The sequence below is a fragment of the Micropterus salmoides genome, unplaced genomic scaffold (genome assembly GCF_014851395.1).
Source record: "Micropterus salmoides isolate LMB-PRFRI ecotype aquatic unplaced genomic scaffold, ASM1485139v1 Ms_hic_scaffold_12, whole genome shotgun sequence".
In the NCBI taxonomy this organism is placed as follows: Eukaryota; Metazoa; Chordata; class Actinopteri; order Centrarchiformes; family Centrarchidae; genus Micropterus; species Micropterus salmoides.
Window position 1 is genome coordinate 12,289,604 of NW_024040263.1, and position 18,365 is coordinate 12,307,968.

Here is an 18,365-nt window from a genome sequence, read left to right on the forward strand (position 1 = left end):
GATTATGATATTGATTGATTGTCTTACTGAAACCTGGCTGGATGATGGAGAACCCCTCTCAGTCATATTAATACTCACATTCCTCGAGGCACAGGCCGAGGAGGTGGAGTTCCAGCTATCTTCGACTCCAGCCTACTAATCAGCTCTAAACCTAAACTAAATTATAACTCATTTGAAAGCCTTGTTCTTGGTCTTTCACACCAAGTTGGAAATCACTGCAACCAATTCTTTTCGTTAAAGTGTACCAAGCACCTGGTCCGTACTCAGAATTCTTATCTGAATTTGCAGAGTTTTTGTCAACTTTAGTCCTTAAAACGGACAACGTTATTATTGTAGGGGATTTTAATATTCATGTGAATGTAGAGAATAACAGCTTCAGTACTGCGTTTATCTCTCTGTTAGATTCCATTGGCCTCTCTCAGAGTGTTCAGAGTGTTCATGAACCGACTCACTGTTTTAACCACACCGTCAACCTTGTTTTGGTATACGGTATTGAAATTGAACATTTAATAGTGTTCCCACAGAATCCCTCTTTATCTGACCACTGTTTGATAACTTCTGAGTTTGTATCGCCATTGGGCAAAAATTTCTATACAAGATGTCTGTCTGATAGTGCTGTAGCTAAATCTAAGGATGCGATTCCATCAGCTCTAAATTCATTATCAAGTAACAAAGTAACAGAGGACTATGCTAATTTCAGTCCCTCCCAAATTGATCATCTTGTTGAATGACACTCGACTCTGTAGCCCCTCTAAAAAAGAAAATAATAAAACAAAGACGGTTAGCTCCATGGTATAATACTGAAACTCGCAAATTAAAGCAAATATCTAAACTTGAGAGGAATTGGCGTTCCACCAAACTGGAAAATTCTCGTTTAATTTGGCAAGATAGTCTTAAAACTTATAGGAAGGTCCTCCGTAATGCCAGAGCAGCGTACTACTCATCATTAATAGAGGAAAATAGGAACAAACCCAGGTTTCTATTCAGCACTGTAGCCAGGCTGACAGAGAGTCACAGCTCTATTGAGCCAAGTATTCCCATAGCTCTCAGTAGTTACGACTTCATAAAATTCTAACTATTAGAAACAAAATTCACCCAGACCTGCCCTTAACTGGCACCAACTTATCTCTAAACTCAGGAACCTTAGAAACAGCTGTAGAACCAGATATATGTTTAGACTGTTTTGCTTCCCTCAACCTTTACCAACTAACTTCAATAATTTCTTCATCTAAACCATCAACCTGCCTCTTAGACCCCATCCTGACTAGGCTGCTTAAAGAAGTTTTACCCTTAGTTAGCACTTCTATACTAGATATGATCAACCTATCTCTATCAACAGGCTATGTACCATAGTACTTTAAAATAAGCTGTAATTAAACCTCTTCTGAAAAAGCCCAAACTTGATCCGGATGTTTTAGCCAACTATAGACCTATATCTAACCTTACATTTCTCTCTAAGATCCTGGAGAAAGCAGTTGCTAAACAGCTGTGTGACTTTCTACAGAGCAATAGTTTATTTGAGGATTTTCAGTCAGGATTTAGAGTTCATCATAGCACAGAGACAGCACTGGTGAAAATTACTAACTACCTCCATATTTCAGACAAAGGACTCTGTACTGGTTTTATTAGATCTTTGTGCTGCATTTGATATCATTGACCATCAGATCCTATTGCAGAGACTGGAACATTTCATTGGCATTCAAGGAACCGCTCTGAGCTGGTTTAAGTCCTATTTATCAGATCGATTTCAGTTTGTACATGTTAACGATGAGTCCTCCGTGCACGTCAAAGTTAGTCATGGAGTTCCTCAAGGATCTGTCCTCAGAAATCCTCTTCACTTTATATATGCTTCCCTTTGGCAATATTATCAGGAAATAGTCCATAAACTTTCAGTTTTATGCAGATGATACTCAGTTATATCTATCGATCAAGCCAGATGAAACTCATCAGTTACCTAAACTTCAAATGTGCCTTCAGGATATTAAAACCTGGATGACCTGTAATTTTCTAATGTTAAACTCAGATCAAACTGAAGTTATTGTTCTGGGGCCTAAGCACCTCCATGACGCATTATCTAAAGATATAGTTTCCCTTGATGGCAGCGCCCTGGCCTCCAGCACCACTGTGAGGAATCTTAGAGTTGTCTTTGATCAGGACATGTCGTTTAATTCTCACATTAGGCAAATTTCAAGGACTGCCTTTTTTCATCTATGTAATATTGCGAAAATCAGCAATATTCGGTCTAAAAATGATGCAGTCCATGCATTTGTTACTTCTAGGCTGGATTACTGCAATTCTTTATTATCAGGCTGCTCGAAAAAGTCCATTAAGACTCTTCAGCTGATCCAGAATGCTGCAGCACGTGTTCTGACAGGAACATGGGAACACAGATCACATTTCTCCTGTCTTAGCTTCTCTGCATTGGCTTCCAGTAAAATCCAGAATATAATTTAAAATCATTATTCTTACCTACAAAGCTCTTAATGGTCAGGCACCATCTTATCTCAAAGAGCACTGCGCTCCCAGAATACAGGGTTACTTGTGGTTCCTAGAGTCTCCAAAAGTAGACTAGGAGCCAGAGTGTTCAGCTATCAAGCTCCTCTCCTGTGGAACCAGGTTCCAGTTTGGGTTCAGGAGGCAGACACCATCTCCACATTTAAGAGTAGGCTTAAGACTTTCTTCTTTGATAAAGCTTATAGATCTTACCTGGCCGAGGTGAGTCTTGAACTATCCCTTAGTTATGCTGCTATAGGCCTAGACTGCCGGGGGATTTCCTATGATGCACTGAGCCCCTCTCTCCTCTACTTTCTCTCCCTCTGTATGCAACCTCATCCTATTATTGCATGTCTATGAAGATTCTCAGTCATCCAGGTCATAGTTATCCAACGAAGGTTAAAATCAAGGGCAACTGGACTTGGTTGAAGATACTGGAAGAAGTCTTCCAGATACCTATTATTGCATGTTACTAACACAACGTCTCCCCTTTCCGGTAGTCTTGTGCTTTCTCGTCCCTCTCCTCTCTCCTCCTATCACTTCCTGCAGGTGTTTCTGGCTCTGGAGCTGCGAGTAACCTGCTGCCCCCGTGTTCCTGCTCGACACATTCTGCTACAACAACTATTGTTACTAGTCCTATTGTTATTATTGTTATTATAATCATTAACACTACTATACATATCTTTACCATTTTTCATTTAGTCATTTAGTCTACAGTTGTGATTTGGCGCTATATAAATAAAATTGAATTGAATTAAATTCAATATTAATACATCTAACATTACTATTATGTTAAATCTCTATGTGGAACTTGCATTGTGCTAGTGTCTGTTCTCTTTCGTCCTGCTATGCATTTGAAAAGCTGTGCAATCCTTTTGTGAATTTGCCCCTCAGCGCATGATGATCATAGAATGATTTTGGAGTAAAAAGTATGCAGTGAGACTGTATGGGCATTTTACCACGTTGACCACTGATGTGGCTAATTTCTGGTACGCTGCTGAGGATGAGTTGGAGAGATCCGGTGTAAACATTCGTCTGAGTCTAAAATGAAGACCTAGGGTTCCTTCACTGGATGAAGGTGGGTTTGTTGATGCAGTGGTGGTTGAAGTAACTGGTGCAGCAGTGGAAGTGGCTGTTTCACTGAGCACTGTAGTTGTGGCAGCAGTAGTGCCAGCTGTAGCATTAAGAGGAGCTGTTGTCACCAGAACACTACTTGTGAGATCTAGTTGAGCTGATGTTCCATTTATGGGTGGAGACGTTGCACTGCCTAGAAGTATATTAAGAGGTATCAAATATTACAAGTTTACAATTATGTTCTTTGCATCATCTGCATCAACTCATAGTGGGGTATTAAGTGTGGGAGACTTTGTTTACCTGGGTTTGACATGGTGGAGATGGGTTGGACTGAGATTGTACCGACTTGTGTTGAGGTTACATTGAGTTGTGGTGACGTCACATTGACTGGTAGCGAGGTTGTGCTGAGTGGTGCAGAGGTACTGCTGAGTGGCAGTGAGGTTGTGTTCACTAGTAGCAAGGTCGTGTTCACTAGTAGCGAGGTTGGGGTGACTGGTAGTGACGTCGTGTCCACTGGTGCAGAGGTCATGTTCACAGGTAGTGAGGTCGTCTTGAGTGGCACTGAGGTTATGTTGAGTGGCAGCGAGGTTGTGATGAATAGTGGTGAGGTTGTTTTGAGTGGCCCTGAGGTTGTGTTCACTGGCAGTAAGGTTGTGTTCACTGGTAGCAAGGTGGTGGTGACTGGTGGTGAGGTGATGCTGAGTGGCCCTGAGGTCATGTTGAGTGGCAATGAGGTTGTGATGAGTGGCAGTGAGGTCAATGTGACTGGTGGTGAGGTTGCGTTGAGTGGCTCTGAGGTTGTGTTCACTGGCAGTGAGGTTGTGTTCACTGGTAGAGCGGTCATGGTGACTGGCAAGAAGGTCATGTTCACTGGCGCAGAGATTGTGTTGAATGGTTGTGAGGTGGTGTTCACTGGGAGCAAGGTCGTGTTCACTGGTGCTAAGGTCGTGTTAAGTGGCGCTGATGTTGTGTTGAGTGTCACTGCGGTTGTGTCGAGTGGCTCTGCTGTTGTATTAAATGGCTCTGTGGTCGTGTTGAGTGTCACTGCGGTCGTGTCGAGTGGCTCTGCTGTTGTATTAAATGGCTCTGCGGTCGTGTTGAGTGTCACTGCGGTCGTGTCGAGTGGCTCTGCTGTTGTATTAAATGGCTCTGCGGTCGTGTTGATTGTCACTGCGGTTGTGTCGAGTGGCTCTGCTGTTGTATTAAATGGCTCTGGCACAGAGATTGTGTTGAATGGTTGTGAGGTTGTGTTCACTGGGAGCAAGGTCGTGTTCACTGGTGCTAAGGTCGTGTTGAGTGGCTCTGTTGTTGTGTTGAGTGTCACTGCGGTTGTGTCGAGTGGCTCTGCGGTTGTGTTGAATGGCTCTGCGGTCGTGTTGAGTGTCACTGCGGTTGTGTCGAGTGGCTCTGCTGTTGTATTAAGTGGCTCTGCGGTCGTGTTGAGTGTCACTGCGGTTGTGTCGAGTGGCTCTGCTGTTGTATTAAATGGCTCTGCGGTCGTGTTGATTGTCACTGCGGTTGTGTCGAGTGGCTCTGTTGTCGTGTTAAGTGGCTCTGTGGTCGTGTTGAGTGTCACTGCGGTTGTGTCGAGTGTCTCTGCTGTTGTATTAAATGGCTCTGCGGTCGTGTTGAGTGTCACTGCGGTTGTGTCGAATGGCTCTGCTGTTGTATTAAATGGCTCTGCGGTCGTGTTGATTGTCACTGCGGTTGTGTCGTGTGGCTCTGCTGTTGTATTAAATGGCTCTGGCACAGAGATTGTGTTGAATGGTTGTGAGGTTGTGTTCACTGGGAGCAAGGTCGTGTTCACTGGTGCTAAGGTCGTGTTAAGTGGCGCTGATGTTGTGTTGAGTGTCACTGCGGTTGTGTCGAGTGGCTCTGCTGTTGTATTAAATGGCTCTGCAGTCGTGTTGATTGTCACTGCGGTTGTGTCGAGTGGCTCTGCTGTTGTATTAAATGGCTCTGCGGTGGTGTTGAGTGTCACTGCGGTTGTGTCGAGTGGCTCTGCTGTTGTATTAAATGGCTCTGCGGTCGCGTTGATTGTCACTGCGGTTGTGTCGAGTGGCTCTGCTGTTGTATTAAATGGCTCTGCGGTCGTGTTGAGTGTCACTGCGGTCGTGTCGAGTGGCTCTGCTGTTGTATTAAATGGCTCTGCGGTCGTGTTGAGTGTCACTGCGGTTGTGTCGAGTGGCTCTATGGTCGTGTCGAGTGGCTCTGCGGTCGTGTTGAGTGGCTCTGTGGTCGTGTTGAGCGGCTCTGCGGTCGTGTTGAGTGGCTCTGCTGTTGTATTAAATGGCTCTGCGGTCGTGTTGAGTGTCACTGCGGTTGTGTCGAGTGGCTCTGCTGTTGTATTAAATGGCTCTGCGGTCGCGTTGATTGTCACTGCGGTTGTGTCAAGTGGCTCTGCTGTTGTATTAAATGGCTCTGCGGTGGTGTTGAGTGTCACTGCGGTTGTGTCGAGTGGCTCTGCTGTTGTATTAAATGGCTCTGCGGTCGTGTTGAGTGTCACTGCGGTTGTGTCGAGTGGCTCTATGGTCGTGTCAAGTGGCTCTGCGGTCGTGTTGAGTGGCTCTGCGGTCGTGTTGAGTGGCTCTGCTGTTGTATTAAATAGCTCTGCGGTCGTGTCGAGTGGCTCTGCGGTCATGTTGAGTGGCTCTGCGGTCGTGTCGAGCGGCTCTGCGGTCGTGTCGAGCGGCTCTGCGGTCGTGTCGAGTGGCTCTGCGGTCGTGTCGAGTGGCTCTGCTGTTGTATTAAATGGCTCTGCGGTCGTGTCGAGCGGCTCTGCGGTCGTATTAAATTGCTCTGAGGTCGTGTCGAGTGGCTCTGCCGTTGTATTAAATGGCTCTGCAGTTGTGTTGAGCAGCTCTGAGGTCGTGTCGAGTGGCTCTGTTGTCGTGTCGAGTGGCTCTGAGGTCGTGTCGAGTGGCTCTGTGGTCGTATTAAATTGCTCTGAGGTCGTGTCGAGTGGCTCTGTGGTCGTATTAAATTGCTCTGAGGTCGTGTCGAGTGGCTCTGCCGTTGTATTAAATGGCTCTGCGGTTGTGTTGAGCAGCTCTGAGGTCGTGTCGAGTGGCTCTGAGGTCGTGTCGAGTGGCTCTGTGGTCGTATTAAATTGCTCTGAGGTCGTGTCGAGTGGCTCTGTGGTCGTATTAAATTGCTCTGAGGTCATGTCGAGTGGCTCTGAGGTCGTGTCGAGTGGCTCTGCAGTCATATTAAATTGCTCTGAGGTCGTGTCGAGTGGCTCTGCTGTTGTATTAAATGGCTCTGCGGTCGTGTCGAGCGGCTCTGCGGTCGTGTCAAGTGGCTCTGTCGTATCGAGTAGCTCTGTGGTCGTATTAAATTGCTCTGAGGTCATGTCGAGTGGCTCTGAGGTCGTGTCGAGTGGCTCTGTGGTCGTGTCGAGTGGCTCTGCGGTCGTGTCGAGTGGCTCTGTGGTCGTATTAAATTGCTCTGAGGTCGTGTCGAGTGGCTCTGTGGTCGTATTAAATGGCTCTGAGGTCGTGTCGAGCGGCTCTGCGGTCGTGTCGAGTGGCTCTGCCGTATCGAGTAGCTCTGCTGTCGTATTAAATGGCTCTGTTGTCATGTAGAGTGTCTCTGCGGTCAGGTCGAGAGGCTCTGAAGTCGTGTTTACTGGCAGTGAGGTTGTTTGCACTGCAACGAGAATAATTAGTTACACATAAAAGTTTAGCTTGTCAGTCCAGCTAATTTTGAATAATAACATACAGTTATTTTATATCTTTTTTATTATTCCAGAAGTTACTTTAAGGTGGAACAGTATATAGCATATCATTCATACAATCAAATGTAAGTGATGAAGAGTGAGTAAAATAACCTTTTCTGTGAGATGCTTCAATTGATTACCCCTCTCCTGAAGAGGTGCATGCTTTGGGCATAGGGACGTTTTATTTGAATGGAAATGAGAGTTTCCACATACATACAGTGCGCCTTTTTCTTAACAGGCGGTGTGTGCAATGCTTCGCTAAAACTCATTTGCCAATGATCAAGCCTCAGTCATTAGCTTCAAACAAAGATATAAAACCACATTTACATTTTCTTTTAGACAACATCATAGCAATGGTGGTGGATGTAGATGCACACACATTGCTGACATTGTGGGGACTCACCTTCCGCATGGGGACAAAAAGCAAGTCCCCTTAACATAAATCATTAAATGTTAGGGTTGTTTAACACTTTTGTTTAAATCTGTTATTTCTTTTGGCTTCATTGCTGAAACATCATTGAATGATGTCTGTTAGATTTTGATTTGATTGGCTAAGTCATAATTGTTCAGATCGACTGGATAAAGATTCTGAAATACTTATGACAGAAATCACATAAGGAAGCTTTGGTTTGGATAAAAGAGCAGTTGCCCCTGACATTATCCACCCAGCCAGATCCACTGGACCCGGCACCATGACGGGTGCTGTGAGGAGCTGCTTTTGGTTAATGTCCGGTCTGGATTAAATGGGACTCAGGTAGGCCAAGCAACATTCACTAGTGTTGCTGTTGCATTGACTGGTGGTGAGGTCATGTGGTCTGGCGGTGAGGTTATTTTTTTACAGGTGGTGAGTTTGCATTGACAGGTGTTGACTAGTGATGAGACTGTGTTACCTGGGTGGAATTAGAATAGATAAAATAGGTCTAATTTCCGTCAGCTGGGTGACTTTGTATCCGCAAAGTGATGCCTTTCAGAGCACAAACACTGTACACCTTTCACCTGACCAGTATGTTGCTGTTACAGAGTGAGCTGCATTCGAAATAAGTTTTAAAAACACACGTTTACCAATGGAAGCATCTTACACGGAGGCTCTGACATAGACAGGAGCACCAACCCACAGGTACAAAGAGGCACAACGGACTCAGTCTATGGTCTAGAGGTTATTATACCAAACTAACAAATGAGCTCAGCAATTATTGTCAATAGTTCTGACCCTGCTGATTTAGATCAACCTAAATAAAAGTATTTCTTCATCCCCACATTAATTTTATGAAAAGTAATATAAATATTTTAATAAATGAAAGCGGCTTGGTTTGGACAAAATTGACAACTCTACCAGCTACACTTGATGACATCCAATAAAGTAAATAATAGGTTGCCTTTGACATCATGTGAAAACAATGTGTTATCGTTAAAGATGTATAGTAGTATCATTATGTTACCTGTTGTGACATTGGTTGTAGCTGTTCCCACTAGTCCTGTAGGGAAAATGTCACAATGATCAAAACTAAATTCAGTCCAATTCATGTTTTCCACAATCTCACAGATAGATGAACTCCAACAAATACCTGCTAATAGGAGAAGGAATCTGAGAGGCTCCATCCTCCCTGTGTCAAACTCCTGCAAAATATTGAGAAATACTTATAAATACATTTTGAATACATTTTAGTATGCAGAACAAATATGAAGACTGATGTCATTCAACGCTCACTTGCCAGTTTATTAGGTATACCTAGCTAAAACAAATCCAGTCCAATAAAACCGCAATGAATCCTACCTTCATGAATGTTTTAACATTAATTAAATTTCATGGTCAGTGTTGAAGTTATAGTTTGTTGTGCTGTTGAACTGCATTGCATCATACTGAGAGGCATTTCTAATCCTCATCCCATTGATATCAATACGGGTACTTAATATTATAAGATTGTATTAATCTTCATTATTTGTAGCAAGGTATACCTAATAAACTGGCAACTAAGTCTAAGAACAAGAGTGATTTTGACTTAATGCTTGCCCCATCCTCTACTTGTGTGTGTCAGGGACTCAGTACTCATCCTTATTATTTAGCAGATATGAAGTATAACATGATACAAACCAACAGCACCTGAAAGACTGTGAAAGTGAAAGTAGGATATATTGCAGGAGTGACGCATTAATCTCCATTATTTATAGCAAGGTATATCTAATAAATTGGCAAATAAGTTTATATATAGCAACTCAAATGTAATAAAAGAACAAGAGTGATTTTGACTTAATGCTTGCCCGAACCATCCTCTACCTGTGTGTGGCAGGGAATCACTGATACTTATACTCATTATTTAGCAGTTGCTTGGGTAATGCCAGTAATCTAGAAAAACAAGTTTGGGTAACTTTGTCACATCTGACAAAGTAGCTCCGCACCTCTGTTCAAAATTCCAACCGCATGGGTATGCTCTGCTACAAGAATAAAATTTATGCACAGCTTAATAGCATAATGTGGATTCATCTCAAAGAAAATCCTGTGTTACTACTGACCAGTTTAGAAGCCATATATTTCTAGTGTTTCTTTGTGGATTCAGTTCAATTCAAATTTGTGCCAACCTCATATTTTAGTTATAGGTTATGGGGAAGTTATCAAATTACACTAATAATTACGTAACCTCTTAATGAATCAGGAATAACTCCTCAACCATTACGCCTAGATGCTTAATTCTGGTCTCCTTTAACAGGTCAGGAGCTAAGGAACTGTAAATGTTAATATTTTGCTATTAAAGAGTAAATGGAGATGCAATAAAACCATTCTGTAGATTATAATGCAACTTAATATATTCTAATACACCTTGAATAAGTTTTATGAAAATAAACTATATAAAACAGTTATAACACAATTTTTCAAAAATATACCAGGAATGTGAGTTTGTGAGTTGTGAGTTTTCATCAAAACACCATTCCTGACAACATTCCACCATTCCAAATAACATAAAGCTTCCAAAACATTGAAAAATTGATAAAAACAGTGATATGACTTGCATTTGTTTATTACATATTTATATATTTCTACATCTATATATGTCAGCTGTATGTCTGTCTGCATTTAGCACCTTAACACCAAAGCAAATTCCTTGTATATGTAAAACACTACTTGGCAATAAAGCTCCTTCTAATTCTGATTCAGAATATTAATTTATATTCCTATGACCAAAAGAACTCCCATGCTTTACAGGCCCACAACTTGAGAACAGAACATCCTATAGGGCTGTGGTCTCGATCTCTTATCTCTCATATTGAGCAGGCGAATTGTTTCATTTACTGGATGTCTGAGTAGCTACTACAGGTCAGCCAGCAGACAATAAAGACAGTCTGTTCCAAAACAACACTTCTTTTCTGCTTCAGTCCCTGGCCAAAACGAAACCTAAGCCCTCACAAGCATTGTGCAATACCAAGATGTTACCCGCAACTATTTTTAAACACAAACACAAGCTGATTCTGGACTGAAAATGGTTGTGACTGCATATGTATATTGGTGCGTCTGTTGTTATTGTTATTATTATCCAGATAATAAGTCTGTGAGTTTTGTGATATCAGTTACACAGCTGATCAGAGCTGGAGCTGAGCTTTCTTGTGGTCGGACTGCAGTGTAGGATGAGATGAGAGATATCTGGATGGCAATAAAAGCAGCCATGTATAGTGATTATAGAAAAATGTATTTATGATATGAGCTCATTTAGATGCTTGGTGTTTGATGTATGTTTAGGATGGATAAAAATGGTTGGTTTGGCGTTCCAGTTGAGCCTCCTGGTTTCATGGAGGTGAGTGGCATGCATGGGGTGACAAAATACTAGGATCAGACATCTAAATTTGAAATGTATGAAAATCGATCGTCCTCCCCACTACCAGGTGAGTCCATGCTTAACAAATATTGACTGCTTTTAATATACATTTATAATCAGAAAGAAGATTCTGTTAGGTATCTGTCAAACACCTGATTTCTGATGCCATGCTTATTTTCAGCTAAATAGAGAATGGCAATAAAAATTATGACCATGAAAACAATCAAGATAATTATGAAGAGCCAAGAAAATGATCGCTCAATTGGCTTGTGATTTGGTCTCTGACTCTGCCACTTCAACATTTTATAATTGTCTTATCAAAGGTTACGATATGGTAACCCTAGCTCTAGTGGCACATGCGGAGACTTCTACCAGACTCTATGGGTACTACTTCTCCTCCTATCGCATATAGTACATGCGTACCGTATAAATAGCAGTGTCCTCACTGCTCAGCATCTGCCCACCCCTTCAGCAGACAACGGCAGAGCGGCAAGGCTCCATTGGAGAAGGCTCCGCCTGTGTCGTAATCTTCGTTCTATCTCACACAGGCTGACTGTCCGCACAGTCGCAACAAGCCACAGCTCACCTCACCAACACAATCGGCCACAGGCCACCAGCCTCATCCAAACACCTGGACTATTCTGACCCCTCACAGGGAAGTCCGGCCCAGTCAGTGTGCAATGTCCTCCCCAACAACCGGTTGCCTATGGTAGATACCGGTCTGTCTTTTCACAGATTCTGAGTCTCACCTGTGAGGACAGAACACCACTACTCCGTTGTGCAAATCACTCACCCCGCTGAAGAGGGCCAATGACACACAGCCAAGACACACTGAGGGTGGGTCTTTCACCACCCGCGCATTGGCTTGTGAGAGATAGGGTGCTTCTCAAGTCTCTTAATTGCATCCACGTTTCCCTCACTTGCGTCTTTTCCTTATGTCTTAGTCCCGTCCACCAAGCGAGGAGAGAAGGACCAAGAAAATATGTTTTTAGAGACAAGAGATGTCCTTTCCTCCGAAGCGTCACATAAAGTGACGTCCGTTTCGCTCTAACAGCTGTAGAGACTTTTGATGGAGTTTGTGTCTGCACACATGTGCTCTGTGTTGGTACTAATAAGATCACAAGATCTTATTAGATCAAGGTCACAACAAGGTCACAAGATCTCTGACGTAATTGCTGACGTAATCTGCACTCTGCGCATGCGTTGGTGTCTGTAGCCACCTGTCGGAAGCTCCGTCTTAAACCAAACTCTTATCCAGTTTTAATCCATCTTTTTCGTTATATTTTTTATATCCTTTTTATTTAACTTAAGTTTTTAACTTAAGTTTTACGTGGGTTAAGGATTTTAGCCATCCGACATGGATTTTAAGCTAGATGACCGTAAAAACGCGATCAACGCTACTGATCGCAACAAAGCTCCGGTGACTATGCTAGCCGAGATAACTCTGCCCCATGAGGACTGCTCACTCCTTAAGAAAGCGAACAAGAAGATTGCTGACCTTATGGAAGACATCCGACGACTTTCAGAGGAACTCAAAGAGAAAGATTCCCTGCTGACTGGCTTTATGGATGTGGCTTCAGTACAAGCCAAACAGATTGTTTCTCTTAGCGCAACCGCTAACATCCAGGACACTGTGTTTTGGGACCCCTCTAACCTTCCCAGGCATTCATCCTGCTCGACTCCAAAGCATCAGTCAACCGGGGCTGAAGTGGTGGTCCGTGGCTGCAAGAGAGGCTCGGATGGGGCTGCCTCTCCTCCGCACATCGGCCTCTCCAACCGCTATGCAGCCTTGTCTAACGACACTCCGGTCCATCCAGCGGATGCACCTGCGGCTTCGAGTCTCCCTGATACGGATCTCTTTCGGCGCACAGTGCCTGCCGACACTGTTGCATCTCCTTCACCGGCTACATCTCCTGCACTGGGCCGCCGGTCTGCCGCCGGGCCTGATCGGCGGCCGTCATCCCGGTCAAAAACCTCCGCTTCCCGACGTAGGATCCTGAAGGAGGCTGTGCTCAGACGCTCCGGAGGCCGTCTCTACCCTGCACCGTCGGGTAGCCCTTCTCTCAGGTCTGTTACTGCTACTCCAACACAACACTCGGCAGCTCATACATCCTCAGTCCGCACGCAGTGTTGAAGCAGATTCTGCTCAGTCCTGCTCTGGATCCCAACAACCAGCATCTCCTTGTCCTCTTTTCTCCCCAACCACACTAATAATTGGTGACTCCATAACCAGAAACCTCCGTTTCTTTAACGCTACCACTCACTGCTTCCCCGGTGCCACCACCAAAGGACATTTTAAAAAAACTCCAGGACCTGATGCCGTCGCTCCCGTCCTCCATCACAAGAGTGATAGTCCATGTCGGAACAAATGACACAGCTCTTCGGCAGTCTGAGCTGACAAAATCAGATTTTAACCGTCTTTTTAACTTTTTAAAGCAGTGTGGAAAGTCCGTTTTTATCTCTGGTCCCATTCCCACAGTTGGTCGCGGTGCTGGCCGCTTCAGTAGACTCCTTGGCCTCCACGACTGGCTCCAGTCCGCCTGCAGGGCTCATTGTTCGTGTTATGTGGATAATTTTAATATTTTCTGGCAAAGAATGTCTCTTTTTAAGACAGACGGACTTCACCCAAACAAATGGGGCTCAGAAATGTTAGATGCGCACATACAGCATGTGGTGCAGTCCACACATGATTTACGTGAATGACTAATCATTCATGCAGCACACCTGGACACACCACCGCTCACTGAACAGATCTCTGCCTCACTGCCACAAACAACTGTCTCCACCTGCTGGCATGTAAAGCCGTCTGCTCCCAGCGCTGTTCCACAGACTTCTATTGCTGTCATCATCACGCATAGACCAGTAAACCGAAATGTGCACATCCACACAGAAATAATAGTAATCTCTTAAGGATTAGGACAACTGCACCAACTCCAGCACCCAGAACAAACTCATTTAAAATGGCTGTCTTCAATGTGAGATCACTTTCAAGTAAGACCTTTATCTTAAATGATTTTATCTTGTCTGCAAATCTAGATTTTATGTTTTTAACTGAATCCTGGTTGCAGATGAATGACTATAACCAGCTAGCTGAACTGTGTCCGCCTCAATATGATTGTTTTAGTCAACCGAGGGTCAGTGGTCGTGGTGGTGGGCTAGTGAGCGTGTATAGGAAAAATTTTAAATGTCATCAAGTACGCTGTGATGAATTTAACTCCTTTGAAGTTCTCACTCTTAAAGTTGGAGGGCTGCAACCTATCATATTTGTTATAATTTATCCTTGGTGTTTGGTTTGATAGTAATTTAGATTTCGAGCAGCACACCACAAAGCTTGTTCAATCATGTTTTTATCAACTTAGAAATATAGCAAAAATTCGATCTATGTTAACTTTTAAGGACACCGAGACCATTTTACACGCCTTCATCTCATCACGCCTGGATTATTGCAACAGCCTTTTCACCTGTTTAACCCAAAAATCTATTGATCGACTCCAGACTGTCCAGAACTCAGCTGCCAGGCTTTTAACCAGAACAAAGAAATATGACCACATTACTCCTATTTTAGCTTCATTACACTGGCTCCCATTAAAATTCTATTGATCACTTTTAAAGCTCTTCATGGCCTCTCGCCTTGTTATATTTCTGACCTTTTAGTCCCATACGCACCAGCACGTACCTTGAGATCCTCGGGAAGAGGTCTGTTGTCTGTTCCAGAGTCTCGACTGAAAACTAAAGAGGACAGAGCGTTTGCTGTCAGGGCCCCGAGGCTCTGGAACAGCCTGCCCGAGGAAATCGGGTCGGCTGAGTCAGTGAACTCTTTTAAGTCCCTTCTTAAAACATACTTTTATAGGAGAGCCTTTCCCGATCTTATTTGACTTTATTTTATCCCTTTTATTTTATTGTATTTTACTAATTTTATATTAATTTTTCATGCTCTTATCTTGTTATTTTGTATTATTCTTTACACTTGTTAAAGCACTTTGTAACTTGTTTTTGAAAAGTGCTCAGAGCAGCATGATTCTCTGTTACCTGTTTAACAAACACCTGCACATGAAAAATTATAGGTTAGGGGCCTGCTGTATGTCCTGCTCAGAGGATAATTTCTACTGGCACAATGCTGATATTATCTGTATTTATATTTATTGATTCTGACTGTAAACCCAGAATATGATCATGGTGTCTTGGGATTTATTAGGCTAAATTTTTCAGGGAAATTGAAATGATGTAACATGTATCAAAGTTGACGCTCAGTTTTAGGCTTTCCATTTATTTCCTCTTCTGATATCCTTTAACACTAATATATTTAATTTATGCAAGTAACATCCCTCATAATGGATCGATCATTTTTGTTTTTTTAGCACAGCAGCTTTCATTCACACTTTCATCAGCTGATTTTAATTGAGGAACCTCCGGCTACTTTCATCAGATGCAGTAGGTGAGATCGGCTGAATGAGCGGATTTATTTTCCTTTGCTTGCTTCAGTAGAGACTTGAGTGACTTGTCCGACTCCTAACTTGTTTACTATGTTTTATTGTTTCTATTTGGACTAAACACAGGAATGACCAGCCTCACATGTGACTGAATAGAAATGACGATAAATTATGTAAAAAATGTTTCTTGCTGACAGACTCTCTCACTTTAATTGTCTCCATAACAAAAGTTGATGGGAGAAATAAGAGAAAAACAAAATCATTCTAATAGCCCAAAATAAATAAAGTTGCGTGTGGGGCTTTTGTTGTTCAGACCTACAATGAAGATTTTAACTAGACAGTGAAATCAAATTTAACCACTTTGCAGTGTTGCACTAGAGTTTAATGTTCTGTCATGATGCATCAGATCAGTCCGATCAGCTACAGCGTCGAATCAATACAATAGCCACCCATTAAGGGGGCGTGTCAGTCATTAAAAGACTTCCGCGAAGGATATACTGGTGTATGCTCGCTCATAGCTCCTCAGAGATCACTCCTCGAAGCTCAAATGAGAGCTCTATATAATGGGTAAGGGTGCATGCCAGACCCAACAGATGCAGCCTTGCCTCCCTAGGCCCAGGGTGTGATGGGGTGGAAGGCATCCAAATGTATCGTTCTCGACCTGAACGACAAAGGAGGGGTTCGGTCTTAATACCGTTGCGCTGTGGTCATCACAAAGCAGCATCGAGCTGGGATGAACCGACAGGGCGCGCAGCTCACTCAACCTCTTGGCAGAGGTGAGAGCTAGACTCTCTAAAACTCTCTTAGCCTCTCTAAAACTCCTGACGCAGTTTCTGTCTAAGCCATGAATGTATCAGACTTTCAGTTTGAGATTCACATGTTTGTTATAAATTTAATATATATATTTTATGTAATTTGTACCAAAATATATTTCCATGCTTTATTTGTTTTTATCCTTTTTCATGGAATCAATATTGGTATATATTTATCAAACAAAGAAATTTCCTTTGCAATGGTAAAATTCATGGCAGTTCTTATTTGATAATCTTAGCTGCTACAGCAGAATAACTTTTGGTCATTATATTCATTATATCCAGAACACACACACAAAGCACAAAGGTGCTCATACCCTATCTGTTTAGCCATTACAGCCTTCAGAAATATATGCATTGCCTTTTATTAATATTTAGTGTAATTTAACAAGATGTGGTATAATTTCATGATGGAAGTTAAAAGTGTGTCTGAGCAAATACATGAAAAAAGGAAGACTCAATAAAAATATGTGACCTAAAAGCAGAACACATATCAATTGTAGTGATGTGTGGATCCATAATAAAACATCAATATTTCTGAATCCAACATTTCTTGCTCTAGGATCGATACTAATATAAAAGGATTGATATCTAAAGTCAGTAATTTAGAGTGAGTGTTTGTTTTATCATAAGTATCTTACTGTCACCTGGATGGTCTAGTTATACTTGATACGAATTACTTCTCCTTCTGACTGTCAAAGTCATGCTAGCGCTATGGCTTTGTGACAGCTTCTTTGAAGTGAGCCACTGCAGCCCTTTATATTTCCCGTGATTGAATACTGACTATGAATGACTCTAAAAGCAGTCACATGTGGCTGTATTTTAATTGTGAAGCTAATAATGATGCTGTGTATGATGTGCGTGCAAAGACAGTGAAATACTTTGACAACACCACACACTTTGCTAAAAAGCTGAGATTAAGTGAAAATAATTTGACAATGTTACGAAGTGGCGGTTCTGAGCAGGATATGTCTATTATAATTAAAGAATATGAAAGTGGTTTGATGTCTTGTCATTATGCAGCTATTATTTGCAATTGGTAAGCCTACAGCCTACACTGTATTTCCCTCATAAATACAGAAATGGGAGGAGGGAGGTCACATTAAACTAGAAATATCTCTGTATCAGTATCGGCAATACCAGCCTGGGTATTGGTATTGGATCGTATAGGAATTAAGTGGTATCGCACATCACTAATCAATGGAAAAGCATAAATTGCATAAATTAGGATTAGAATTTCTTTGATAGATTTCCCTTAAACCCAAATAGAAATCCTTCATTCAAAATCACAGTATTGAATTTAAAGTCACAAAAAGAATATTAAACATTGTTTAAAAAATTGCAAAATGTGTGGCTTATTAACAGCCTTTTCAAAAGTAAATTAGTAGACATAAAGTAGATATTGGTGATACAAAGTGATTCCTTGTGGTTAATATTAAAATGTTAAGTTGTATACAGCCATGTCAATATAAATATTTGATTTCTTACCTTCAACTGTCCAACTGTGTAGCAATATTGTTAAATTCACAGCAATTGTTCAATAAATGGTTCAAGCTGACACTAAAAAGGCTTCAGACACTTTATCCTCTCGAATCAACATGTCGAAGTAAAGGCTTGTCATTGAGCGAGGTTTGTGTGGGTTTTTTCAGATGTCTAACATAACTTGCAGGACTTGTTCTGCTGTGCATCATTTCCTCCAAGGTGGAGTAGGATGATGCAGTTTGAGTGAGGGAATCAACTTTGTTATTTCAAACATTCTTTCTTTCTTTCTATATTAATCCAATTAGCATTGTTTTTTCTTCCTCGGGTCCATTAAATTGTTTTTAAATTACCAACAGCATACACATTTGATGAAGGGAAATTAGGAAATGAGGGTAAATCAACCTGTAGAAAACATGACAACAGAAACAAAAATATGTTATAATGGAAATACACTATGTTCAACTGGTGGGAAAGTTGCAGATATGGAATTCAGACTGCTGCTGCCTCACAAGATATTTGAGATAAAGCCTCCCCAGGCGTCATAAGAATA

At 42.2% G+C, this 18,365-nt stretch overlaps 2 protein-coding genes across 5 annotated transcripts in view; both read right to left on the minus strand.

Annotated features, from left to right (window-relative positions):
- Positions 1-4,801, minus strand: part of LOC119899018 (mucin-2-like) — a 20,954-nt gene extending 16,153 nt beyond the window's left edge. For all 4 annotated transcript variants that reach the window (XM_038713398.1, XM_038713397.1, XM_038713396.1 and 1 more), the window contains exons 1-2: positions 3,868-4,801; positions 3,453-3,760 (exon numbers count right to left, since the gene is read on the minus strand). In XM_038713398.1, the coding sequence (XP_038569326.1) occupies positions 3,453-3,760; positions 3,868-4,432 (873 nt within the window). In that variant the 5' untranslated portion in view covers positions 4,433-4,801. The remainder of the gene's footprint in view (positions 1-3,452; positions 3,761-3,867) is intronic.
- Positions 4,735-17,967, minus strand: LOC119899186 (putative GPI-anchored protein pfl2). Its single transcript, XM_038713658.1, has 5 exons — positions 17,822-17,967; positions 8,851-8,902; positions 8,725-8,760; positions 4,892-7,215; positions 4,735-4,779 (listed from the first exon to the last, which is right to left on the minus strand). The coding sequence occupies exons 2-5, from the start codon at positions 8,882-8,884 to the stop codon at positions 4,735-4,737; spliced, it is 2,439 nt and encodes an 812-aa protein (XP_038569586.1). The 5' UTR covers positions 8,885-8,902; positions 17,822-17,967.
- Positions 17,968-18,365: the final 398 nt, after the last annotated feature.